The sequence below is a fragment of the Leptonychotes weddellii genome, chromosome 16, assembly GCF_054177405.1.
Source record: "Leptonychotes weddellii isolate Sample4059 chromosome 16, ASM5417740v2, whole genome shotgun sequence".
In the NCBI taxonomy this organism is placed as follows: Eukaryota; Metazoa; Chordata; class Mammalia; order Carnivora; family Phocidae; genus Leptonychotes; species Leptonychotes weddellii.
In genome coordinates, this window is record NC_138384.1 from 46,181,559 (window position 1) to 46,209,099 (window position 27,541).

At 52.7% G+C, this 27,541-nt stretch overlaps 2 protein-coding genes across 6 annotated transcripts; one reads left to right on the top strand and one right to left on the bottom strand.

Annotated features, from left to right (window-relative positions):
* Nucleotides 1–603: 603 nt before the first annotated feature.
* NUP62 (nucleoporin 62) lies at nt 604–23,504 on the bottom strand. 4 transcript variants are annotated; one of them, XM_081807273.1, is made up of 3 exons: nt 23,340–23,479; nt 20,199–20,231; nt 604–3,397 (listed from the first exon to the last, which is right to left on the bottom strand). In XM_081807273.1, exon 3 carries the CDS (start codon nt 3,331–3,333, stop codon nt 1,756–1,758), a length of 1,578 nt encoding a protein of 525 aa, XP_081663399.1. In that variant the 5' UTR covers nt 3,334–3,397; nt 20,199–20,231; nt 23,340–23,479; the 3' UTR covers nt 604–1,755. The 4 variants fall into 4 exon arrangements, with proteins under 4 accessions (XP_081663399.1, XP_081663401.1, XP_081663400.1 ...); XM_081807275.1 differs by lacking the exon at nt 20,199–20,231 and adding an exon at nt 4,289–4,354 and having other exon boundaries at nt 23,340–23,474; XM_081807274.1 differs by having other exon boundaries at nt 20,199–20,351; nt 23,340–23,439.
* On the top strand, nt 23,279–27,541 carry ATF5 (activating transcription factor 5). Of its 2 annotated transcripts, none has more exons than XM_006744327.3 (3): nt 23,279–23,415; nt 24,741–25,037; nt 26,205–27,541. In XM_006744327.3, the coding sequence occupies exons 2-3, from the start codon at nt 24,860–24,862 to the stop codon at nt 26,867–26,869; spliced, it is 843 nt and encodes a 280-aa protein (XP_006744390.2). In that variant the 5' UTR covers nt 23,279–23,415; nt 24,741–24,859; the 3' UTR covers nt 26,870–27,541. The 2 variants fall into 2 exon arrangements, with proteins under 2 accessions (XP_006744390.2, XP_081663402.1); XM_081807276.1 differs by lacking the exon at nt 23,279–23,415 and adding an exon at nt 23,565–23,657.

Consider the following 27,541-nt stretch of genomic DNA (forward strand, 5'->3'; position numbering starts at 1 on the left):
CCAAAGATGGTCCAAGGAAATGACTTATGACCGGAACTTTGGGTAACTGGACCATACATCTCCGGGAATGAGCTCTGGGCATTCCTTGGCAAAAACACGGCTTCGGGAGGCAGAGGCTGAAGGGGCAGACTCTCCACCCCGAAGCAGGAGATCCAAGCGCTTGGCATCATTCTAGAACGCCCACGGGAGCTGGGGACAGAGGCAGAATGCTGGGCCAGTACTGGAGATGATCCCCATAACATATCCACATCCCAGCTTCACCTGTTTCCCACCTTTGAAGCACAACTGGTGCCCTCCAGCTAGCCCCCCAGGTAATGGAGAGGAAGGCCGCCAATGGCACCTGTGGCCGCTGAGCTAACACCTTAGGGATGATGGCAGAGGCCTTGACATTCATGTGTATCTAAGATGGAACCCGGAACACACCTCATGTGTGTTCCTCTTCTGCCATCAGCAGAGAGGAACCCACGACTTGCTTCTGTGTGTATGTGTGCCTCAACGAGTTCTGCTGGTTTCTGAGCTCCAGACAAACGGCACCCCACTTGATGTAGTCTTCTGGAACCCGCTTTTTCCCCAGCTTTCTAAGCGATCCACACAAATGGCATCTTTTCCGTTCCACAATAACTTTTATTTAGGAAAGCAAAATATAGTCATAGGTATCTCAGACAGTGCAGTAAAGTATAAAGACAAATACAAAAGACACTCAGGGAACAACCGGTTGGCTTCTGTCTTCTGGACGCCATGGATCTCACTGTAACAGACTAGGTTTGCTCCAGCATTGGTGAGTTCCAACCCAAGTCTGTGGCCGCCTCTGGCACCTGTGGCCATTTCAGCAGGTATTTTGTGGATGAACATTTGATGCCGTGTTTCATCTCCATTGTCTGTTCATTCAAAAATGTGAGAGGGATTGTGCTGAGGACACAAAAGGGACAAGAAACAGTCCCTGCCCACAGGGGCTCACACTCTAATGGGGAGGCAGAGAAGTCAACAGTCGGTACAAGACAGTGCAGCAAGTGTTACCAAAGATGCACGCTGTGTGTGGCGTAGGGGCCACAGGACAGCCACCTGACCCAGCCTTGGGGCAGCTGAGAGGGCTTCCTGGAGGAGGTGAGGCCTAAGATAAGGAGACCTGGAGGATGAAGTGGCCTGTCAGCCAGGCAAGGTAAAGACCTCCCCAGTGTGAGTCTGACCCTTTTCTCAACACTGCATTCAAGTCCCTCATCTGACTGGTCCTTCCTCCTTTGAAATTCTACATCCCACAGTTGGTCCTATTCACAAGTCCCTCCTTCGTACTATAGTGCATCTCCGCATGCACACACCTTACACCAGGATGCCGTGTCCTCGAGGACGGAGACTCTCTTCACTGTACCTACAATTATGTTGGGCAGAGTGGCCGCTCAGCAGACCCTGGGACTGGGAGAAGATGGGTTTTGGGTGAACTTCTCCAGCACTTCTCTAGCACTTGGCTGGAGCAAGAAGGATGGGTTGGGTGGGGGTCATAGTGAAAGGGGTCTGAGATACACAAAAAGATACGCAAAGAAACCACACCCACTAGGCTGCTGCCTGGACCAGAGAGCTTAGAATACTTCTGTTTTCACTAATGCAAAGTCAAACCACAGAACTGTTCTCAACGGCACTGTCACTTGAAAGAAAGGAACAAACAAGTATTCACTGCAACCAAAAACTAGACAGTAATTGCGCGTCCCCCACTGCCCCCAACACCCTGGGAACCCACAGGCCCTGAAGATGGCTGCCAACTCAGTCGAATGTGATCCGGAAACTGCGCTCCTGCTCCTTGCGACGTCCCTCGCACACCTTGGTCACCTCCTCCACCTTCCGCTGCAGCAGGGCCGAGTTCTGGTCGATCCACTGCAGCGAGTCCATGTGTGCGTTGAGGATCTTGCAGATCTGCTGCAGTGGGTCGCTGTTGTCAGCCGGACCTCCAGACGTGTTCAGGTGCTCGATGATGTCCTTGAGGTCTTGGGCCATGCGCTTCAGCTGGGCGTCGATGTTCTCAGCCAGCTTGTAGGTTTTCTCACGCTCCTCGTCGGCATGCTGCAGGTAGACAGTGCCACTCTGCTCCTTGACCGACTCCTCCAGAGGGCTCAGCAGGTCTTCCAGCTCCTTCTGCTGAGACAGGATGAAGTCGAGCTCTTGGTCCAGCCTCTTCTGGTCCAGCTTCACTTTCTCCACCTCACGGTGGAGGGTAGTGATCTTCTCCCCGTTCTCAATCAGTGTGCGGTCCCAGGCATTGACCTGTGTGGCCTGCTGCAGGAAGTGCCGCTCCTGGTCCTCCAGCTCCAGACTCCACTTGTTGATCAGACTCTCCAGCTGGGCGTAGGTCATCACAGGGCTGGCGGATGCCCCAGTGCTGCCACTGGGGCCAGGTGGCGCGGCCACGGCAGCTGGTGCATTGCTGGCGATCCCGGCGGGCGCCAGTGGCTTCAGATTCAAGGCGAAGCCCGTGGTGGTGGTGGATGCCGTGGTGGTGGCGGCGGTGGATGTCGTTGTGGAGGCAGAAGCAGCTGCTCCAGGGGCCTTCAAGCTGAAGCCCAGCGTTCCAGCCCCGGGGGCTCCGGCCGTCGTTAAAGGGGTACAAAGGGAAAGCCCAGTGGCGGGGGACGAGGTCGGAGCAGTGGCTAGCGAGGCGAACAGCGTGGGCCCGGCACTGGTCGTGGCAGCAGCGGGGGCAGGAGCGGCTGGCTGGGTGGCTCCCGCTCCGGTGGCAGCCGGGGTGGCGGGAGTGAAGGGCAATCCGGCAAGGGCCGAGGGCTGGGTGGACGTCCCCATCGAGCCAATATTGAAACCTGAGGCCCCGGTCTGGGACGTGCTTCCGCCTGTGAATGAGAATCCTCCCGGTGCGGTGGACGGAGCAGCAGAGGTGGTGGTGGAGCCGAACACGAAGCCGGTGGGGGCTGTGCTCTGGCTGGAGGTGACGGTGCTCGAGATGGCGTTGGTGAGGGTGCTGCTGCCAAGCCCAAAGCCGCCAGCGTGGCCTGGGGCCGGGGCCGGGGCCGGGGTGGCCGCTGCACTGCTCAAGTTTAGCTTTGGCGCGCTGATCCCCAAGGAAAATCCAGTTCCTCCTGTCGCAGGAGTTGTGGTTCCGAAGCTGAATCCCGGGGTCTGTGTTGCTGGAGCTTGGGTCGTGAGCGAGAACAGGCCACTAGAAGGGGTGCTTGCAGCCGGTTGGGAGGGAGTCCCAAAATTGGGAGTCCCACCAGTGCCAGATGTAGAGAAAGAAAACCCGGTAGCAGGCGTGGTTGTCGCCGTCTTTGCAGCGCCAAATGTGAACCCGCCTGTGGGGGCCCCAGTGCCTCCAAAATTAAACCCGCTCATGGCTCCAGAGTCTGGTGGCGGCAGCTACTCGGGCTCCCAAAGCAGATCCGTCAGTGTCCACAACCTTGGGAAGATTTTTAAAGCAGAGTAAGTCACATGATCAGATGGCACCTGGGGAAGGCAACCTCACTGGCAAGACGGAGCAGTGTGGAGGGTGGCAGGACTGGATAATTAAGAGGATGTGGCCACCATCCCACTCCCTGCTATAACCTAGCCAGGCCCTGCTAAAACTAGAAAAGAAAGATCCAAAAGCAAAAGCCCATGCCCTGGGGGTCACATGCTAGGAACTAGATGCGCTTGGGACAGGCACGGCCACATTCAGCACAAGCAGGACTATCTGCTGCCCTAGAGAAGGCCAAAGAGCCCCTGAGGAGGAGGTCAGATTCAAGGCACTTCTGGAGAGTGGGACTAGAAGCACACAAAGTAACACCTTCAGGACCTGCTCCCTAGGCTTCCCTGCTGAATGCAAGTGGGAGGTGGTAGGTGGTGGACTGCTCTGAGTGCCACCCTGAGTGTCTTTCTGGACCTCACAGAGAGGCCCCAGAAAGCGGAGTTGTATGGCAGGGCACGAGGCACCTAAAGGCCCCATCTGTGCACACCCCTGACCATTTAGGAGGATGGAGGCATGTTGGAACGTCCCCTTGCCCCCTTTTTTTTTTTTTTAAAGATTTTATTTATTTATTTGTCAGAGAGAGAGAGAGCAAAGCAGGGGGAGCAGGGGGCAGAGGGAGAAGCAGACCTCCTGCCGAGCAGGGAGCCCAATGCGGGGCTCAATCCTGGGACTCAAGGACCATGACCTGAGCTGAAGGCAGACGCTTAACCGACTGAGCCACCCAGGTGTCCCTCCTGCCCTCCTTCTAACTCAGGGGTGGACATGGGACCCAAGTCAGCTAACTTAGACCTCCCCTGGGATTTCTCTCCAGGGACTCAAGAGGAGGTGGCCTCCTTCACCTACGGGTGTAGGGCACAGAGAATGTGCATGTGGGGCATCCCCTCATCCTTCCAGCCATCTGCAGCTGAGCTGCACACAGTGGGGAGGAGAAGGGAGGGAGGAGAGGGAAAGTGATCATGTGCCCAGAGGATTCATACATGCTCACAGGGTCCTGCACTGGCTCTGGTGAGGAAAGAGAAGGGAGCCCAGGAGGACCTGTGAACACCCGGCTGTAAATAAGTTCTCAGACACCTGGGGGTTGTAGTTGACCTCAAGTTTAACAGGAATTCATGGTCGGCTGCCACTGCTCAGTGGGTCCCCGCCCCGCCCAGGCCCCCTCACGCTGTGGCTGCATGATGAGAAATGCCGATTCCAATGCAGACACCAGGGTGATTTCCAGGCAGCCTGGTGTGCCCAGTACCATGCTACATACATTCTCCTTAGCCACCAGACCCTCAGCTAACTTCACAACAGTCCTACAGGGAGGTTGGGATGATGGTCCCCATGCAAAGACAGGGAAAGAGAGGCTCATATGGAAGTAACTTGTCAATTCTTATCCCACAGTGGGCCCTGAACCTGGCCATGGGCTGTAAACCCCTCTTTATTTCCACTCCATCAAACTGGTCCATCTGGTCACAGGGCATGCAGCCCTGCTTTGGGGCATGGCCACCATGCTGTACCCCAGCCTCCACCCAATACCCCGCAGAGCTTATTTTCCCTTCATCTAAAATAGCTGAGGTAGTTCAGCAGCAAGACAGCTCCCTGTTCTCAGGCACAAAGTTGGTTCTCCAGACATAAAGAAAAGACCCAGATTTGAACTCTGCTTCTGCTACGAGCCGTTGGTCCTGGGGCACGTCACTCCTGAGCCTCTCTACACCTGTTTCCCCAACTATAACGAGAAGGATGATCCCCTCCCACTGTGAAGAATAAACAAGGTCACGACAGAGAAGCCAAGTGCCTGGCCCAGAGAAGGCATCCACAAGTCCTGTTTCCTCTTCCCTCTCTCTTCAGGGCCAGTTTTACTTCTTCCAAGTGTCCTCAGGAATCCTCTCGTGGCCTGGGCCAGAGGAAACCTGCTGTGGCTGCCCCTTCCCAACTTCCACGGCACCCTCTGCCTTCCTGGCAGACCCCGGTATTTCCTTCTCCTCCTCCACACAGACACATGCTTCTAGGGAGATGACCTCAGTGTGGTCCGCTCTGCCCCCGGGGCCGCCTGGTTTAAGCAAGCAGATCTCAACTGGCCGCCCATCAGCACCTCCAGGGGTGGGTGTTCAGAATATACACTGCTGCCAGACCAACGGGGGCAGTCTCTTTGGGGGTGGGGGGCCTGGCTGTGGCATTTTTATAAAGCTCTTCTGGGGGCTCCTGGGAAAGGTCCCTTCATTCTCACCACAGCTGTGTCTGAGCCCCCAGGGCCGCTGGTGCCCCACACTGCCCTGCGCCAGACCCCCTCTCGCATGGGAGCGCACACCTCCTCACTCGAGAGCCACGTCAAGCCAGGTTTGCTGTTACCGGCAGCCCAAAGCGTCTGAACAGCTACACCTACGTGTTTCATTTCTCAAGACCTCAGCCCAAGAGAGTTTCTATTAATATGCTGCAGCTAAATTTTTCCACAAGAGCGTTTATAAAAAGCTCTCTGCAACTATTAAAAAACTAAAAGAAAAACAATTGTCTGTGCGGGCTTTTCTGGTTTAATGGTTCACCATTTATTAAACGCCTCATCAGTTTCCGATACTACACATGCTAGGGATCTACTAACAGTGGCAAACACATATTGATTCAGCCCTGTGCTACGTGCTTTAGATGTATTATTGCTCACTTACTCGAAAAGCAGGTCCATTTCATAAACCAGGAGAGTGAGGCCCGGAGAGGTCACCTAAGCCATGGCTCTTGCTCTTGAGGTAGCCAGAGACAGGGCAAACATGAACTTCAGTACCAGGGCTCTAGGCAGGGACAGTGGGGGGTGAGAGTGGGGAGGGGTCACATAAGGGAGCATTTTCCTGAGCTGAGTGTGGAAGGATGTGAGGTCAGCCAGGGTCGGTCAGGTGGGTGAGAGGAAGGGCCTGGGTGAGGCAGAGAGAAGCTGAGACACAGGTGTCTCTGGGGTGCTAAGTGATTTGGTGTGGCTGGAGGGAGTGTTTGTGCATGGAGTAAAGAGCTGACTCAGAAGGCCTGGGTTATCCACATCCTGCACGTTCCAAAGAAAAGACTGGCCCTTTTCTAGTTTCCTGTGAGATAACCTGCAAGCCCTGACAGCTTGACCTCTGCAGGGGCAAGAGACTAATGACGGTCAGTCACACAGACGCTCCGGCCTACGTGACCGACCTCCAGCAAAAATCCTGGACACCAAGGTTCAGGTGAGCTTCCTTGGAGGGCAATACTCCACATGGGCGAATTAAGTGTTATCACAGGACTCCACTGGGAGAGACAACGGGTAGCTCACACCTCGTCTCTATCCTAGACTCTTCCTGGTGCACCTTTTACCTTTGCCGACTGATCTTCCTTTTGCTGTAACCATGAATCTAACAGCTTTGCTGAGTTCTGTGAGTCTTTCCAGCTAATCACTGAACCTAAGGGTGGTCTCGGGGAATCCCGAGCACAATGTGTGCACAGTGCTGTGTGATGTGACGGGAGCTGTTGGTCGGGAAAGACATGTTGATGGCCCAGACTTCATTTTGAGTGAGCCATGCAGGGACTTGAGGGTTGGGGAGACTAACACGGCCAGATACATGTGTGGGGAATTGACTGGAGGAGAAGAAGCTAAAGGGTCAGGTGGCTGGGAGGAGGCTGGGGTGATGGTCTAAGCCAAGAGCCTGAGCGAGGAGCCAGGACTCTGGGGACAGAGGAGAGAGAACCCCAACCTGGGAAACGTGTAAGTCTGTGCAAAAATGAAATGAAGTGATGTTTCTGCGGTGGCTGTCTCAAGTGAGCAAAGCCGTCAACCAAGACCTGGACTTTGGGAGTTTCTCACAAATGTGTCTGAACAGATACACACTATTCTGAGCTCTGATACAGGATTTTCCCCTTTTACCAGAGGGCCAAGCTTTCCTACAAGAGCAGCTGACAGCGCTTGGGTCAGGTGCTCAGGGCTGGGCAGCCGCAGACGTGGCACCTATAGCTCATGTGGGCCTGGAGTGAGGAGGGGCTGCCTCGAAGTCCTCGACTTACTGAGAGCGCCGCCTGCCCTGCACCTGTCCTTGTTTTTCAAACCACATCCGCCTACCTTCACAGCCCAGGGGAGTCAAAGGTTCTGACCTACAGACTCATCCTGTCCCCCGGCTTCGAGGACCATGGTTCTCTACCATCACCTCCAACTTCACTCAGGTCCACTGACCTGACCTCTCCAGTTCTTTGCTACTCCAAATCCCAACTTTAATTTATTTACTTAGCCCTCTTCTGTTTACAGTGAGGACAAGAGAGACAAAACAAACTCTCGGTAGTACAACATTAACTCACACAACAAACACATCTGAGCACCTGCTATGTATGAGCACTGTTCCAGGCCCTGGGAATATGGCTGTGACGGAGAGAATGAGTCCCTGCTCTCACGGGGCTTCTCTTCCAGCAGAGGAGACAGGAAAACAACAAACTTCATAAAGGAATCCTACAGCATGCTAGAATAGGCTAAGCATTATGGAGGAAGAAAAAGTGGGGCAGGGAAAGGGGATCAGGGCAGCGGCATGGGGGTAAAGGGGTTGACTGAGTCATACCGAGGAAAAAGCTAGAACAAAGCGGGGGGCGGGGCGGGGCACGGCCATGACAATAGGAGGCCAGTGTGGTTAAGCCCAGGGACTCTCCCTCTCTCCCTATCCCAGCCCCTTTCCTATATCCGGGACAGGGGTGTTTGGGAATGAATATGTGGGGATCTCAGCCTTGGACCAAAGGAACGGAAGGATTAAGAAGGCAATGTGTGTGTGTGTGGGGTCTGTGTGACAGAATAATGGCCTCCATACATGTCCACCCCCAACCTCAACCCTGTGGATACAAGACCTCACATGGCAAAAGGAACTTTGCAGATGTGATTAAATTAAGGATTTTGAGATGGGGAGATTACCCTGGATGGGCTGCATGGACCCTAAATGTAACCGTGAGGGTCCTTAAGTGGAAGGGGGAGACAGAAGATGTGACCATGGAAGAACATTCTGAGAGATGCTATGCTGCTGGCTCTGAAGACAGAGGAAGGGGCCCCAAGCCAAGGAATGCAGGGGGTCTCTAGAAGATGGAAAAGGCAAAACATGGATTCTCCCCCAGAGTTTCCAGAAGGAAGGAGGTCCTGTGGACCCATTTCAGACTTCTAACTTTCAGAACTGTAAGAGGACAGCTGTGTGTTTTAAGCCACTAAGTTTGTGATCCTTTGTTATGACAACAGGAAGCTGATAGAGGAATAGGGGAGAAAGAACAGGATGAACTCAACCTAGATAAATGGATGGGAAATACATCCTGGAGTTGGGGCCAAGGAAGAGGCTGGAGAAGAGAGGCGACGGGGCCAGGGCAGGTCTGCCTCTGTGCACTGGGGCCAAGGGGAGAGGGTGCGGCAGTTACTGGGCCCCGGAAGCCGGGGAGCTGGTGGGAAAAGAACAGAAAGCTGCGATTCTGAGAATCTGGACATCCCCTGCTGCTGGGGCGACCTCACCAGGGGTGTGGGATGTATGCGAAACCCAGCAACGACAGGCCAGCTCTGACAGAGGGAGGGACAAGGTGGCCTGGGAGCATGAGAAGGGCTGGTGATGGTGACAGTGTCAGCCCACAGGGCAGGATTTTCTGCTTTTGTTCACTACTGCAATGCCCAGCACCTAGGGCAGGGCCCCAGCATGCAGAAGGCGCTCCATAAATAACTGCGGGTGACTATCTGACAACTAAGAACTACCATTTACGGAGCGCCACCTATGTAATGGTACTGGGCCAGGAATACTAGGTAGCAGCACAAAGAATCCTTCCTGGATGGGAAACAGGCTCAGAGAGGTGAGGTAACTTCTTCAAAGTCACAGAGTAGCAAACACTAGTCCCAGGATGGGAATCCAGATCTTTCTGGGGCTAAGTCCTGAAGTTCTGCCTGGAGCAAGGAAGGAAGAGATGTCAGAATTGTCTTAAGTTCTCTGGGGTTCTCTGGGCAGACATGTCACCAAGAGAGTGATATCCACAGGCCAGCTTCTGTACAGCTGTGGATGGAGCAGCAGGCTGTGGGGAGGTGGGGTTGGGGGCCAGGTCACAGAAGGAGGTTGCCAGGCTAGTCCATCCAATGGAGACAAAGCCATAACACTGTTTCCCTTCCTCATCCCGTAGCTGTCCTTCAACTTCACACGTCAGAAATGTAAGTGACCCACACTAGGCTCCTCCACTGGGCTGCTGTCTCCTTCCTTTATACCAGTTCTACTCCACTTCATTTGGGGCAGCAGTGAGTCCAGCCAAAGGGCTCTAATTCCCAGGGCTTCTCGATGGGGCTTGGGATTATGAATCCAGGGTTTTCTAGTCCACTAATGGGCCAGGATGGGGGGAGGCACTGCAGACAATAGGCCTGTAGCTGTCATTACAAGTCCAGACTGTGGATTTCTGTGCGCTCTGAGGACAGGGGCCTTTGTTCGTCCTTTTCTGTCATTCACTCGGCAAGGTTCCGCAGCAGCCCTTTGGCCAGAGCCCCTGCTTCTCCACTCCTAACCCTGGGATCTTAGATTCTAAATTCATCCCCCATGCCTGTTTCCTCATATGAAAACCAGGGATTACAATGCATGGATCTGCACTGGGCGCTTAGCACGCGGCACCTTGGGGCCCAGTTAAAGCTAACCTCTTATTAATGCAAGTTCTGGGAGCAACTGGAGCAGATGCTCCTGACATTTCAGCCCATGGCCACCTGGTGGTGCTGCCAACAACGCTGAGCCCAGGAAGCAAGGAAGGAGGAGCTATCTCTGTGGGAGCCACCCCTCCAAATTAGCAATTTGATGGGGCACCTAGTTGACTGAGTTGGTAGAGCCTGGGAGTCTTATCTCAGGGTTGTAAATTTGAGTTGGGTGGAGAGATTACTTAAAAATAAAATCTTTAGGGGCGCCCGGGTGGCTCAGTCGTTAAGCGTCTGCCTTCGGCTCAGGTCATGGTCTCCAGGGTCCTGGGATGGAGCCCCACATCGGGCTCCCTGCTCGGCAGGAAGCCTGCTTCTCCCTCCCCCACTCCCCCTGCTTGTGTTCCCTCTCTCCCTGTGTCTTTGTCAAATAAATAAATAAAATCTTTAAAGAAAAAAATAAAATAAATAAAATCTTTAAAAATACGTAATATCTTAAAAAAAATAAATTAGCAATTTAAGACTTGGGAGGATGTGTGATGACGGGCTCAGAGAGACCAGAGGAGGAGAGAAACAAGGGGAGCACAGGAGGTGGGAGCAGGAGAGAAAAGGGGGGAAGTCAGAGACTGAAGGGACCTTTGCCTTTGGCCCCCGTCAGCCCAGCCAGGGAAATCTGATCCCCACAGAGATTTGAATGTGCTCCGCTGTCCAACACCGCCCCCACCCCACCCCCGCCGCCCCCACAATCATCTCTCTCCTCTGGGTTGTCTCACCAACATGTAAAACAGAGCTCATTGGCCACTCACCCCAAGTCAGCCAACTCTGCTTCTTAAACATCTCTTGAATCAGTTCCCCTCAAAGAAAAATCCTCTAACCCTTAGGGAACAGGTGAGCTCAGAGAGCCAGCCCTCCAGGAAATCAACTGATAAGCAGCGAGCAGCTTGCTAACAGCCAAGGCAGAGTCTCCACTGGTCCAGGCTGAAGAGACAGCAGCGCAAAGGCCGAGGCAGCAGTGTGCTGGGAGGGCTCCAGAGCAGTGAGGGGTCGGTGTGGCCAGACTAGGGTGCGGTATGAAGCCACAGGTCCTATGTGAAAGGATCTCATTTGTTTCGAAGGACTCCCCCAGGCAGCTGGGGAGGAGCCCGTGGTGTTCTGGACCACTCTGTCAGGCTCTCACACAACTACCGTGCCTGCCGGGCATGGCTAACCCTGGTTGCCCGGAATGGAGCCTTGGAGAAAGGCAGGCTTTCATAAGCCAAGTTGGCAGCAGGGAAACCTCAGTGCTCACGGCAGTGTGAAGGCCTTCTCTTCCACAGGTGCACGGTGTCCCCAACAGGGAAGGCAGACTGACACCCGCCTCTTTCCAATGGCCCTCTCACCGCCTTAGGCCGCTTGGGATTCCGGTCCCAATTTCCTAAGCCTGCTCCTGAGGAACTGTACATTCGAAGCCCTTCAACCTCCCAGGTACAATTAACTTGTGTTAAATATTAGAGACCTGTGAAAGAGGACACACAGGAGGCTTGTCTGTCCATCTGTCTGTCTGCTCTCCAGGGGGAGGAGCTGCAGAAAGCCTCACAGCTTGTTTCACTGCTGCCGGTCTTCTCCCCCACGTGGTGTCCCATGATTAGATTCTTCAACACACCCCTGCACGCTGATGAGGCTGCTTTGTCACACATATTCCATTTCTCAATCTACCCAATGATGTGGTAGTTATTTTATTTTTAAAGACTTATTCATTTACTTGAGAGAGAGAGAGAAGCTGACTCCCTGTTGAGCATGGGGCTCCCCCGGTGGTGGCTCTTTTAAAAATGAAATTTAAATTCTTTTTGTGAACAAACAATTTGATCATGTGGTTCCACATTCCAAAGGGAATACTGTGGTCTCCGTCCTCCCCTGTCCCCACAGCCACCAGCTCTCTTTCCCGGAGATAAGCGGTTGATTTCCCGTGCCTCCTTCCAGATTTTTTTGATGCATTTAAGCAAATGCAGTGCGCTCTCTACCCCTCTGTACACGAAACGTCACATGTCAGACCCACTGTCCATTTTCACTTACTCTATGTTAGGACTCATTTTATGCAGGCTTATTATCCTCATTGGACAGAGGAGAGCCAGTCTGGCAGAGGCACCAACATCCTGCGCCTCGGCTGTTTGCTCCTGTGGGTTGCCTCGAGCTGGTACCAAAATGCTTCTTGGATTCATAGGTTCCAAGCCTTCTCTTCCCTTCCTTCCTTCCCCTGAAAAAACTACCCCAAGAAGTCACTTCCCAGCTAATTAGTGATTACATTCTCCTTTACTACAAGGCTGGAATTATACCCAAAGGAGCTCAGGTGGTGGGAAAAACAGCAGTTTTCCCATAGGGAAAACAAATCAGGTTAAGACCTGCATGGAAAAGAAGTCAGGAAACAAAAGAGTCGATTTTAAGGAAGGTTCTAGAACAAGAACTCAATATAAAATAATGGGACTCGAAGAGATCTGAGGAATACTCTGGTGCAGGGCCCCCTACCTATTTTGCCAAGAACTGTTTCCTATAGAAAGATTTTTTTCTCTAACTGCATTTTTAATATTTAAATTTTATTTTTTTTCCTTTTTTAAAGATTTTATTTGTTTGTGAGGAAAAGAGAGAGAGAGCGTGTACAAGCAGGGGTAGTGGCAGGCAGAGGGAGAAGCAGGTTCCCCGCTGAGCAAGGAGGCAGATGTGGGACTTGATCCCAGGACCCCGGGATCATGACCTGACCTGAAGGCAGACGCTTAACCAACTGAGCCACCCAGGCATCCCTAACATTTAAATTTTAGCTGCACAATTAATACGAGTTCTTTCTTTAAAATAATGTCTTGCACATCACCAACAAAGCTAAAATTCTCTTGATCACCACCCTTCACCCTGGTTCCCACACCTGTGAGGTAATTGCTGTCATGTATCTTTTATCTATGTATTTGTGTATGCATTCATAGCCTGAGGAGATGAAATGATTCTAATTTTCCTTTTCATTAACAATACTGCAACAAGCATGCTTGTTCACACCTTCTTTGACACAGGTGCATTTTTTCCAGGGCAGATCCCAAAAAGGAGAGTTGCTGGCCAAGGATACTTGCATTTTGGTTTTCCTGGGGGCAACCAAAATGCCCTCCAACCTGCCTCTACCCATCTTTATTCTAACTGGCAGTTCCTGGAGAGAATCATTTCCCTACAACCTGCCAGGACCTGAGATTAGGTAGCTCCATCAATCTGATGTACCAACTGCATTTATTTAAAAATAATGATAAAAGCACTAACCATTCAGCACTCATTATACACCAGCCTGTGCTGGGTAATTCACAAATAACCTCATTCATTCAGTCAGCAAACATCCACTAAAACTTAGAACGGGACAGGCCCTGTGCTGGGCAAACAAAGACAATATGATATGGTCACCACCTTCATGAAACTGGAGTGATAAACAGAAAAAGTTACCAGAATTGAAAACAAAACAAACAAAACCTGCACACAAATATTCACAGAGGCATTATTCCCAATAGCCAAAAGGTACCCTCATTGGCAGCCACTTTTTCCATCATTCCACTCCAGCCCCACTTGTTCTCGACTGCCTAAAGTATTCCTGCCTTGGGGCCTTTGCACCCGCTGGTCCCTTATCCTGGAACGCTCAACTCAAGTGTCCCCATGGCTCACTCCTTTACTTTCTTCAGCCTTTGCTAAAATGTCACCTACTGGGGTGGTGCCTGGATGGCTCAGATGGTTAAGCGTCTGCCTTCGGCTCACGTCATGATCCCGGGGTCCTGGGATCGAGCCCTACATCGGGCTCCCTGCTGAGCAGGGAGCCTGCTTCTCCCTCTCCCTCTGCCTGCTGCTCCCCCTGCTCGTACTCTCTGACAAAAAATAAAAAAATCTTTAAAAAAATAAAAAAAATGTCACCTACTCAGGGAGGCCTTTCCTGGCTATCCTTAGGACTCAGCACCATCTGAGACAGTAATATACTGAACTTACGGATTTCATTTATTGTCTGTCTCTCCATTAGAATGTCAGCTACATGAGGGGCAGCATTTTTGTCTGTGATCCCCACTGTGGTACCCCCAGTGTTAGTAACAGTTGCTGGCCATCGCAGGCACTCAGCAAATGCTTGTCAATGGAATAAAGAGATCCAAGGGTTGCTTTGTGCCAGGTGCTTTTTGTGTACTGTCTCCTTTAATCCTGACCCCACCAACTGCGAGGTAGGTACCACCAGTATTTCCTTTTTAGGGTTAAGTAACTTGTCCAGTGTCAACATAAATGTCAAAGTCAGGATGATTAAGATAAGATCTTTTGTCCTCAACGAATTCAGAATTTACTGAGAGTAACAAAGAGATAAATGATAGGATGACAGTGTGAAAGAGCTCTGGTTAGAACCTACTAGAAGCCTAGGGGACATGGTGATTACCTTCACCTGGGGAATGGGTAAGGGGAGGGTCAGGGAAACACTCCTAGAAGAGGAAGGGATATTTAAGCTTGGTTTTGAAGGATGTGAAGGGGTTAGGTTAGGAAGGAGTTAGGTCAACACCTCATTACCGGCAAAAGCTTGGAGAGGCAAGGGCCTGCTGCCTTGTGGAATGGTATTAAATACCTGTGTTAAAACCACAAGATGCCAGAGGTGTCTGGGTGGCTCAGCTGGTTAAGTGTCGGACTCTTGATTTCGGCTCAGGTCATGATCTCGGCTCAGGTCATGATCTCAGGGTTGTGGGATCAAGCCCCACGTCAGACTCTACACTGGGCGTGGAGCCTGCTTAAGATTCTCTTTCTCAGGGAGCCTGGGTGGCTCAGTTGGTTAAGCATCTGCCTCCGGCTTAGGTCATGATCTCAGAGTCCTGGGATCAAGCCCCACATAGGGCTCCTTGCTCAAAGGGGAGTCTGCTTCTCCCTCTGCCTCTGCCCTTCATTCTGCTCATGTTCTAATAAATAAATAAAATCTTGGGCTCCTGGGTGGCTCAGTTGTTAAGCATCTGCCTTCGGCTCGGGTCATGATCCCAGGATCCTGGGATCGAGCCCCGCATCGGGCTCTCTGCTTGGCGGGAAGCCTGCTTCTCCCTCTCCCACTCCCCCTGCTTGTGTTTCCTCTCTCGCTGTTTCTCTGTCAATTAAATAAATAAATAAAATCTTAAAAATTAAATAAATAAATAAATACAATCTTTAAAAAAAAAAGATTCTCTCCTTCCAAAAAAAAAAAAAAAAGAATGAAGTATTGACATGTTACAAAATGGATGAACATTGAAAGCTGGACAAAAGACCATCTATGACATGATTCCATTCATATGAAATGTCCAGAATAGGACAGACAAATCTAGAGACAGAAAGCAGGTTAGTGGTTGCCTAGGGCTGAGGGATGGGGGAACAGGGAGTGACTGCTAATGGGTATGGAATATGGGGTTTCTTTGGGGAATGATGAAAATGTTTCAAAATTATATTATGGTGATGGTTGCACAACTCTGTGAAAGTACTAGAAACCTCTGAATTGTACACTTTCATAAATGGAGGTGCGTTATACAATACCTCAAAATAAAACCAATAAATAAACCAACCAGGCATGGGATGCCAGGAAGGGGTTGAGAGGGCAGAAGTGAAGTTACAGAGGTGGGCAGGGGCCAGGCTCAGTCCTGACTTTACCATGAGGGCAGGGGCTGGGCAGAGGAGTTTCCAAAGATAGGATCATGCTTTCTTCTGGGGACAAGTAAAGCTGGCCTGGGAAGGAGACAGGAGTTGAAATGCTCCAGTCATCTATGAGGCCATTAGGGGCTCCCTGAGAAATGCAGCTGGGCATGCGGACTCTAAGAGCACAGCAGGTGGGATTCTACAAAATTCTATTTTGTAGAATCACACACACCCGTGCTCCCTCCCCAGCCTCACTCCCTGTAATCAACACCAGCATCTCAGAGGAGAGGCAGTGATGTCACTGTGAGGGAGGAAAAGGTCCAGGCTGGGTTGTGGTAGAGACAGTTGCCATGAAGATGGTTTCTCTGGGGACCAGGTGAAAGCCACCAGAAGTGGGCGGCAGAGTGGCTTTGACTCTGAGAACCAGAAACCAATCACAGCCCCTACCTGTCTCTAGGTATCAACTGCCATGCTAATATTTCTGGACGTTTATTAATGTGCTGGGCTGTTTGCAGTGCTTTACCTGCATTGACTTCCAACTTGATGAGGTGGGAACTGTTCATGACCCCATTTTACAGATGAGCAAACTAAAGTCAAGAGAACTTTAGTAACTTACCCAAAGTCACACAGGTAGTCAGTACCGACCCAGGCTGTCCAACCCCAGAGCTGAGCTAAGTACTCACGAGCCTCTCCAACGTGACTTTTCCACCCTACCCCCCAACACGTGCCATGTCTCGTACTCCCTTCCCACTCTCTAAGGACATCTCGGACATATCCGTCACCTTCCAGACTTGTGTAGGTTTCACCCTGAATCCAATTCAGTGCTGTCCACCTTCTCCAGCCACAGGCCAGACTCCTGAAGGCTCGGAGTGAAGGGGGGCATAAGCTGCTCTTTCCTGTCCCTACCTCTGGAATCTGTTCCTGCTCTGGGTGGGGGCAGGCAGAGAAGGGCAAAGGGCTCTTGAACTAATTGAGAGTGGGGCTCTGCTGGTCCTGACCCAATGCTCTCCATGGACAGCCCCCACATGTTCGGGGGGGCACCTGGGGGCCGTGGGGGACTATGAGGTTTCCCCGTTTTGGTCCCCTGCCTCTACCTCTCTCTCTCTTGCTCCCCTCAGCTCCCACTATGCCTGGCCATCCCAGGAGTGCTGGCAGGGTTCAAGTCCTGCTACCTTCCTCTTGCGCTCAAGCCACCCCGTGGGAACTATACATGTGTGGCCCATCCCTTGGCAGGGGCTCTCCACTTCTCTTCCCCCATTTGGAAGGATGAGCTGGTTTGCTTTGAGAAAGGGAAAGCAGCCCTGGTAGCCAGGTCCTGGAACACTCTAGTCAGATAGAACAACTTCAGAGGATACCAACATCAGGCAGGGCCACTCTGACGGTGGTGGACCAAGACAAAATAAGACCAGTCTTTCAACATAGACAAAAGCACAAATGTTGTCCAAAGCATAAAAATGACCCAAATCCCCTTCCTGGCTCAGAGCTGATGGGTGCTTCTCACATTAACCACCGCATTAGCTCTGCTCATTCCTCCTGGCTCTAGATAAGATAGCCAGTCCCGACTTGCCTCTGCCTCCCAGCCTCCAATCCAGAGCGAAGCCTGCTTCCCTGAACCCTTCCCAAAGTTACCTAACTTAACCCAGCTCCCGTAAGTCCTCCTTAATACCCACATACTGAGATGCCCTGAGAGCCCCAATGGTGGGTAGCTCCCTAGCTGCAACAGCAAGAAACCCAAGTTGTTCAACTACATGTGTTCCTGGTGGCCTCTGGCTGGAGGCATGGACAGCTGATAAGAACAGACAGGGTGATAAGACACCAGCCCCTCTCTGGCAGGCACCCAACCCTCAAGGACAATTCCTGAGACCTCCTTCCCTGCTCCCCACAAACACAGCCCTTTAGACTCTACATGGGACTGGGTCCGAACAAAGCCCTACTCCTCCTCAAATTTGATCAGTCCAGCAGGGAGGGGTTTGGTCTAAATTCTCAGCAACTCTAGAATGAGGAGTACTTGGTTCCTTTTGTTCTCTGCTCTGGGCAGAGAGGATTACAGATCTGAGGGTGGGGAGAAATCACTGAACCAAAGGTCAGGGATGACCTGCAGCCCGAGTCTATCCACACTCCTGGTATGTTAGGGTTTCTCTCAATTACTCGCCAACTTTTAAAAACTTGCATCTTACACAAACTGCTGGACTTTCAACTTCTGTAAAATCGGAAGCTCTGCACTGCTGGGCCGGCATTGCTGCCCAGCAAGTTGAGCCACCTCAGAGCCGCACCTGTGACTTTTGGGCTCCCTGGGGCTTTGCTGGCCTCTCCCTGACACAGGGCCTTTGGGTTTACAGAGGTGGCTTACTCGCTGAGCCAGGAACTGTTCTAGGCCTTTTCACGTATTATCTCTTTGGTCCTCATCCGCTGCCCTCTGAGGGTTGTTACTGTCCCCACTTTACGATGAGGCCACTGCAGCACACGGGGGGTACAGTACATTATCTTGCTGGAGGTCACACAGCAGTAAGTGATGGCATCCCGAGCTCTGGGCACTATGTGGTCAATTACCTTCAGTTTGCCTGGTCCTTTTCCTATAGCTAGTCCTGGTGGGCATGGGAAGGGGCTCCCTAAGGCTGACCCTAGCCTTCATCTCCCAGATGAGAAAACAGGCTCCCAAAGGGAGGTGTGGTAGGCTGGATAATGGCTCTCCAAAGAGGTCCACATCCTAGTCCCCAAAACCTGTGAATGTATTACCCTACATGGTTAAATTGAGGATCTTGTCATGAAGACATCCTGGATGATCTGGGTGAGCCCCAATGTAACCATAATGGCCTTGGTAAGAGGTAGGGCAAGAAGATCAAAGGAGAAAACAGGAGAGGAGATGATGGAAGCAAAGGTCAGAGTGATGCAAAAAGGGCCAGGAGCTGAGGAGCACAGGCGCCTCTGGAAAAGGCAAGAAAATGGATTCTCCCCTCCAGCCTCCAGAAGGAACACAGCCCTGCGAACCTATCTTAGACTTAGAGTCTTCAGAACTAAAAGGGAATAAATATGCGTTGACTTGAGCCACTAAGTTCAGAATGGTACGTTACAGCAGCCACACAGGAAACAAGACGGAAGATGCCCGAGGTGCCAGAGCTGGTGCAGCAGCCCGGGGCCTACCTCGGCTGGCAGAGCTGTGGCTGCCTCTGCCCAGGGACACACAGCAGGAGCCAGGGGAGGGCTCTGGAGCTACTGGGCCACGTGGCAGATCAATGCTCCACGTGCCTGGCCCCTACGCTGCCCTCTCCCCAACTGGGATGGCCTTGGCCTTCCTGCCCTTGTTTGCTAGGACGTCCGCCTCCAACTCCTGCCCCCAACCCCCCACCCGCATGACCCAGGTACCTGCCCTAGCGCCTCTTCAGAAAGAATCTAGGCCCATCTGATGCAAACTCTGTCCCTTTTCCATCATGCCAGGCTGTCACCTTGATTGGGAAGCCAGTGAGGGGTGGCTGGTGAGGAGGGCCTCCACTAGGACAGGGGAGATGGGGAGGAGCAGGTCGGAATCAATAGAATTTGGCAATTGTGAGCTGCAGCAAACCTGAGGTGAAGGTCTGGATGAGGTGGCCTCCCAGCAGGCTATGCCCTAGGCTGGGGGTCAGGGACCTCATAGATCTGAGGGAAAACAGGCTCTCCCTGGGGCTTGTAGGGCCTTGGAAGCTGTGCAGTATTGCAGAGGCCTGGGCTCTAACTAGCACTGTGATTGTGCACAACCCTCTTCACCTCTTGGGACCTCATTCTTGCCCCCTGCAAGACAAGTAGGTTAGCTTCTGCAGTCTGAGGCCCCTTCTCAGCACTGAATCTCAGATACTCAGGGTCCCGCACATGTGGCTGCTCTCCTGCCCCCTCCCTTGCTGTGCTGGGACCTCTCCCCAATTCAGGGCTCTAGGGCTGCGCTAACCAGGAACTGTTGCCAGGTGAGCCAGGGCCCCCAGAGAATCCTCCCCCCAACTCCCCCTCCCCATCAAAGAGCCAGGGTGATGCAACCTGCCTGCAATTTCCACCTCACTCCCTAAGCCTGTCTCCTCCGCACTGAAAAAGAGTCCCCAGAAGCCCCACCCATGCTCCCAGCCCCAGCTCAGGAGTTGAAGGGACTGGGGCACCTGGACCCTGGAAGACTCTGCAAGCTGAGGGAGGCAGAGGCATTTGAGTCCTGGAATTGCCATGGGTCCAGGTCAAGAGTAGGCATAGGAGAAGGCTCAGGGTGCCAAGACCTGGGCTCAAAGGTAGCCAATGATGACCTACAACCCACAAATTAGAATACACCAGGAAGGGCTAGGGAGCTAAAGTGTGCAAGCTGGCACCCACTCAGTAGGAATCAGTCAAGCTGCTTGGGTGGGACAGCGGGCACCAGGGCTGAACAGGGTGAGATCCAACAGCTAGAGAGAGAAAAAGGTGCAAGGGGCTGGGACAGGAGGACCAGGGTCCCTGCCCCAACGTCTCCTCAGTCAGCATATGCGGCATGCAGCTGACAACATGATTCCCACACTAAGCAAGTTCATTTCCAGTTACTAAAAAGTATCCTACCTGGCCATCCTCTCAAAAACCCGTAATTCCAGTCTATGAGACAAAACCAAATTGAGGGATATTACATAGAATAAGCAACCAGCACTCTTCAAAACTGCCACGGTCATGAAAACCTAGCACAGTCTGAGAAACTACTGCAGAGATCACAGGAGGCTTAGGAGACACGATGACTAGATGTGATATGGAATCCTGGAACAAAAAAACAGCATTAAGAACAACTAGAGAAATCAGAATAAAGTGTGCACTTTAAAAGCCCATACCGTTCTCCCTCTCCCACTCCCCCTGCTTGTGTTCCCTCTCTCGCTGTATCTCTGTCAAATAAATAAATAAAATCTTTAAAAAAAAAAGGAGGGGGGGCACCTGGTGGCTTAGTCGTTAGGTGTCTGCCTTCGGCTCAGGTCATGATCCCAGGGTCCTGGGATCGAGCCCCGCATCGGGCTCCCTGCTCCGTGGGAAGCCTGTTTCTCCCTCTCCCGCTCCCCCTGCTTGTGTTCCCTCTCTCGCTGTGTCTCTGTCAAATAAATAAATAAAATCTTTAAAAAAAAAAAAAAAAAGCCCATACAGATGTGGGTTCTTCAGTTGTGACAAACGTACCACAGTGATGTAAGAGGTCAACAATGGGGAAAACTGGATGAGGGGTATATGGAAACTCTCTATACTATCTTTTTAAGTTTTCTGTAAATAAAAAATTATTCCAAAATAAGAACTTAGGGGCACCTGGGTGGCTCAGTCGGTTAAGCATCTGCCTTCGGCTCAGGTCATGATCCCAGGGTCCTGGGATCGAGCCCTGCATCAGGTTTCCTGCTCGGCAGGAGGCCTGCTTCTCCCTCTCCCACTCCCCCTGCTTGTGTTCCCTCTCTCGCTGTCTCTCTCTCTGTCAAATAAATAAATAAAATCTTTAAAACAAAACAAAACAAAACAAAAAATAAGAACTTAATTAAAAAAACACCTTGTTCAAGTGTACATACCTGAAAGATCTTTTCAGAAGAAGACTCAAGATTTTGGGTGGGAAGGGAACATGGGACGGACAGGACTTAGGCAGTCTGAGAGTCCACCCTAATCCTACCTGCTATGGCTCAAATATCTATACTGAGAAGTGAAAGGAGGTTGGCCCTTAAGTCTCATTTAAAAGGCTGGAAGATCTTTTAAAGCACTTACTACTTAGCAGTGCAAATAAAACACATCCACCTCAACAATAATAACACCCCCCCCACGTAGCACCTACTGTTTGCCAGGCACTAATCTAAGTGCTTGGCCTGAATTAACTCACTGAATCCTCGTAACAGTACTAAGTAGTAGTCACTATTTCTTTTTTAAGTAAACTCTACCTCTGACGTGGGGCTCCAACTCACAACCCCGAGATCAAGAGTCACATGCTTTACCAAGACTGAGCCAGCCAGGTGTCCCAGGAGTAAGCACTGTTACCTGCCATGTGTACTGCTGCGTTTCTATTAACTAATCTCCATACTTTATTCTGGTACTATTAGTGGAAACCGAGGCACAGGGAAGTAAGAGAAATTGCCAGTAAGCTAGTAAGTGGGGTAGAATCAAGGTATGAACCCAACAACTTGGTGCCAGAATCTGCGCTTAGCTGCTACTCTATGCTGCCTAGGTAATAACCTAGCCCCTATAGGTCAAGTCCTCAAATACTGGCAGAGTGGACAGTAAGTGCTCTAAGTGAAAGTAGTCAGATCCCAAGGACTTCCTGCATGCAACAGAAGCCTGCAAATCTTCATTCCCAGATAACTCTCAAGATAAGGGTTCTCTGGATCTCATAACCGCCACATTCGATGTCAAGCTAACTCCAGGTGTCCTGCTGTGGACAGATGCAAGGTGGGAAATGGAGGGGTTTCTGAAGCAAAGACGCACACCTACTGGGGCTACTGGAGGGCCTAGTGCACAGGGAGGGAATGGTCAGGAAGCCCCCTCTCTTGTAGTAAAGGGCAATGCAGATCTCCCTATTTGGGGCAGGGCTGGTAAACTGATCTGGTGGGGGGCAGCTAAAGCAGAGAACCTTCTGAAAGGAATTCTGGATGAGCGCTGAGGATAAGGGCTGATGGGAGGCGGGCAGAGGATGGAGAAAAGATAAGAGTCAGGGGGATGATGCCTGTTTCCCTGCAACGGCACCCCGTGAATGCGGCTGAGCGTCATCATCTGGAACGAGGAAGGGTGGGGATGGCCGGCAATTACTGACACCTTGAAGGAGCGAAAAAGACACAAGAATGACCTACTAGTAGGTGTTGGATGGTCCAACGTCTGGGGCTCTTGCCAGGGCAGGAGAAAGCGGTGAGACTGGACCCCAGACTGGACCCCCAGGAAGGGGTGGGGTTATTAAAAATAAAATACGCCGAACAGGCACGTAAGAACCCGGATCTGGGTTTCACAGGCATCGAATTATTTGATTCTCACCAGGCAGAGTTGACTATTTTCCTCATTTTATAGGTAGTTCCCGATCTACGAGACTACAGAACTTATTCGCCACCGTCGCAGGTAGGAGATCTGAACGGCGCGCGCGGTCTCACTGTGACTCAGACCAGAGTCTAACCCACAGAGTTCTCAGCGTGGGGCGGCAGGTGGGGGGATGAGGAGACCAGCATGTGGCTAGCCGGAAATTCGGGAAGCAGGGCAAAAGAAACGAAAGGTGAACGGGTGCAGGTCTCAGAGAAGAGGGACCGAATCCCCAGAATCAGGGGGGTGGGGGGGCGGGGGCTGGACCTCAGAGTCAGAGAGACAGAGAACCAGAGTCAGAGGGAGCAAAGGGCCACCCAGCCCGGATCAGGAGGAGGGGGCCGGAACCCCTGGGGTAGGAAGGAAGACGGGGCTGGATCCCCAGGTCAGAGAGAAAAATGCCGAACTCTCGGGGTCGGGAGGAGGAGGGGGCTGGATCCCAGGATCCCCGAGAGGAAGGGGCCAGGCCCGCCTCCCGATTGGGGCCTCGCAGGGCGGGGCGCGGAAGAATCCGGGCGGGCCGTGCTGCGCCACCCCCAGTATATCTGTCCCCAGTCCCCGGGGCCGCCTCATTCCCCGTCCTCAGATCACAATCTCTCCTCAGGCCACCGGGACGCCATCTCCGCCCACATAGCCCTGGCTATGGCTCTGTAGCCGCGACCCCTCCGTGTCCCGGCCCGTCTCCGCGCTCACCGCGCTTGCGCTCTTCTCTACCGCCTTCTTTTCTTCAGCCGAGGCCGCCGCCGCCTCTCCTTTCCGCAGCCATGGAGTGAGTAACCGCTCGCCCCTCCCTCTCCAACCGCCTTTCCCGCCCTTTCGAAGCTCGAGGCCTTCACGACCAGTCGAGGTGGGGGTGGGGTGGGGAGACGAGAGTGAGGAATCACGGTCGCGCAGGCGCAAAAGAGGAACGACGCCCCGTTGGTACGTGGCCGAGCATGCGCATTCGGATCGATGGCGGGAAGGGTGCGTTCTCCGGGAGAATGTTGGCGTTTAAAGATTGTCTGCGTGCAGGTGCGCCTGCGCACTAGCCCCAAGGGGAGGGGCAAACGAGTCTGTCCGCGAGCCGTTGCTCACGTGCAGAAGCCCACCAGATCCCGTATTTTTCTGTGAAGGGCGGACAGTAAGCAGCCGCACATGCGCACTGACTCCCCCAACCCCCGCAGGCGTGAGAGAGCAGTTGGATCGGTAGCGGAGCATGCGCTTCGGCCCTGAGCGAGAGAGCCGCGTGTGAAAAGGGTTGGGGTTGGGGACCGGTTCTCCGCCGGCCCCCTCCACCCTCCCGGCTCCACGTTGCGCAGGCGCACAGCAAAATTTACGTTTCATTCAGGCACCTGCTGGGGCGGTGTCGGGGGGGCTGACTTAGATTGACAGGGCGGAAGGCGAGGCCTAGAGGCTACGGGTTAAGAAGGGGGTGGAACTAGGATCACAGCGGCCGCGAAGGGCGGGGCTTGGGGAGGGTGGAGTCCATTGTGCGAAGGGGAGTGGTCAGGCAAATTTAGCCGAGGGGTGGGGTTTCGATAGGAGAAAAGGCGTGGCCTCTGGGGAATCATCGGAAGGGGTGGGGTGCGAGACTTGGGCAGGACTGGGGCGGTCATCACAAATTTCAAAGGAAACCCTGGGACTTGGTAGATGGACCACGTTAATGGAGGGGCAGGACTGGGGGACTTCCCCTGGGAACTGATTTGAGGTGGCTTCTTGGGAGGAGGTGGAGCCTAAAGAAAATGCTTTAGAGGAGGGGGTGTGGCTGGAAGAAAATTCTCCTGGGATTGAGTTTTTTATGAAGTGGGGCGAGTGGGTGGGGCTTAAGGGAATTCCCCTGGGAGACCATTAGGTTTCTGTACTGGAAGGAGCGGGGCTTGGGAATTCTAAGAAAAGTAACTGGGACCTAAAGAGAATTCCCTTAGGAGTGGGTGGGGCTCAGAGATTTGGGGAAAGAATAGATTTAGAATTCCGATAGGGCAGGGTGCAGTCTCAAGCCCCGTTGGAAGGGGAAGGGAGGACCCTGGGGACATGGAGGTGTGGCTTGGTTTCTCTAAGACTTTGGCGGTGGATGAGGATGGCTTCTGACACCACCTACTTTTGTCTCACTTGTAGGTCTTCCACTTTCGCCTTGGTGCCTGTCTTTGCCCAACTGAGCAACCTCCAGAGCCTCCTTCCAGCTGTCGGTTCAGCCTTCTTCATTGCCACCCGTGCCCAGAGCCGGTGCTGCCGCCATGTCACTCCTGGCGACTCCGGGGCTGGAGCTGGACAGGGCCCTGCTCCCAGCTAGCGGTCTGGGCTGGCTCGTAGACTATGGGAAACTCCCCCTGGCTCCTGCCCCCCTGGGCCCCTATGAAATCCTTGGGGGAGCCCTGGAGGGCGGGCTCCCAGGGGGAGGAGAGCCCCTGGCAGGTAAGGGCCAGGTGGGGAATGGAGGTGGGCTGAGCTGGGCCATGGGGGCAGGGGAGAATTCAATGATTCATTCAATAAATGTTTACTGAGTACCTGCAATGCATGAGGGGCTGCTTTAGGTGCTGGCAGATACAGCTGAGACGAGACGGACATAATCCCTGCCCTCCTGGAACTCACACTCTATTGGGGAGGCAGACAAAAGACAAATTAGGTGATGATGGGTTGGGATAAGTGGGAAACACTTAGTAGCTGAGCTGAAAAATGAAAACAGCCCTAGTTCAGAGAGGGTAGCCAGGAAACACATAGGTAACATTTTGGCCGAGACCTAAAGGCTGGGAAGGAATAAGCCATGAAAAGACCCAAGGGAAGAGCTTTTCAGGTATAGGAAACAGCATCCCCAGGAGCCCTGGGGCAGAAGTTATTTTATTCATTAGTGTATCCCAAATGCTTGGCACACAGTGGGTTCTCAATAATTAATGAATTAGGGGCGCCTGGGTGGCTCAGTTGGTTAAGCGACTGCCTTCGGCTCAGGTCATGATCCTGGAGTCCCTGGATCGAGTCCCGCATCAGGCTCCCTGCTCTGCAGGGAGTCTGCCTCTCCCTCCGACCCTCCCCCCTCTCATGTGCTCTCTCTCAAATAAATAAATAAAAAAAAAATCTTAAAAAAAAAATAATAATTAATGAATTAAAGATGAAACAGGCTGTGTTGTGTGTGTGATCTAGTTTGCCTTTTAAGAATAGAGAGTAAATCAGAAACTACAGACATAGGGTAATCAGTAAAGTGGATGTTGGAATGGTTGAAGAAATGTCTGGTTGACTTTTGTTGTTTGGGTCATTTGGTTGGTTGACTGGTTCATTGACTGGTTGGTTAAGGTGTTGACTGGTTGGTTGACTGATTCCTTCAGTTCCTTGATTGGCCAACTGGTGGTTAAGTTGGTTGACTGGGTAGTTGATTGGTTGGTTAACTGGTTGGTTAGATGTTTGTTTGTTGGCTGGTTTGTTGATTTGTTGAGTAGCCTGATGATTCATTGATTGGTCGGTTGATTGATTGTCTGCTTGGTGGTGTCACTCAATGAATGGCATGAATGAAGCAGGTGTGAACAAGCACCAGGTTGGGTGGAAGACCAGGAACTCAATGACATTTATGTCCCTCCTCCAATCCTCCAGGTGACGGCTTCTCTGACTGGATGACTGAGCGGGTGGACGTTACAGCCCTCCTGCCCCTGGAACCCCCCTTGCCCCCAGGTGCCCTCCCCCCACCTTCCCCACCCCCACCTGACCTGGAAGCCATGGCCTCTCTCCTCAAGAAGGAGCTGGAACAGATGGAAGACTTCTTCCTTGATGCTCCACTCCTCCCACCATCCTCCCCACCACCGCAGCCCCCACCCTCAGCACCCTCCCTCCCCCTCCCACTCCCCCTCCCCACCTTTGACCTCCCCCAGCCCCCTGCCCTGGATACCCTTGACTTGCTGGCCATCTACTGCCGCAGCGAGGCCGGGCAGGGAGACTCAGGGTTGGCGCCCCTGCCCCCACCACAGCAGCCCCCTCCTCCTCCCCCTCTGCCCTCTCGCCCGGCCCCCTACCCCAATCCTGCCACCACCCGAGGGGACCGCAAGCAAAAGAAGAGAGACCAGAACAAGTCAGCAGCTCTGAGGTACCGCCAGAGGAAGCGGGCAGAGGGCGAGGCCCTGGAGGGCCAGTGCCAGGGGCTGGAGGCACGCAACCGGGAGTTGAGGGAGAGGGCTGAGTCGGTGGAGCGTGAGATCCAATATGTCAAGGATTTGCTCATCGAGGTGTATAAGGCTCGAAGCCAGAGGACCCGGAACAGCTAGAGGGGCAGGGGCTTTGGGCCATAGGGGGCACTGGTCTTCAGCTCCAACTCACTTCTCTTTCTGGGGCTGAGGTGGGAGGGTCCCTCCATCATCCCCCTGTCTGTCTCTCTCCCCTTCTCCCAGTCTCCTTTTATCTTTGTCTCCTCTCCTGTCCATTTCTGAATCTGCTCCCCTTCTCCCTCCCCAGAATCATGGAGTGTTTGGCCTTAGTCAACATCTACACTCCTCACGTAACAGCTGAGGGCCTGGAGCCCGCAGGGAATTCGGGGAGCAGGGGAGAGCTTGCAAACCTGGCCTCTCGGACGGGGAAGTGAGGCCAGGAAGCTATGCAGAATGAATGTGCAACTGAGGACGGGAGAGCGAGCTGGGGACGTGAGGCAGGGAGGGTTTCAGGAACGGCAACCTACTAACGATATAAGCAAAAAGCAAGCCAAGTGACCTTGGGGAAGTGTATTTGGGTGGGAAGCCAAAAGGCGGCCAAGTTCACAGAGCAGATGAATATGCAGGTAGATGGGGAGGTGGGCGGGGCGGGGGATGGCCATAATTGGTGACTGGGTGTTCATTTTAGCTCTGGGAGGAAATCAGTGTTTGTGGAGGTGTTTGGGGAGGGGCTGCAGGGACTGATCCTTTTGGTGATTTGTGAGCAGAAATAAAATGAAGAATTTCCCCTGG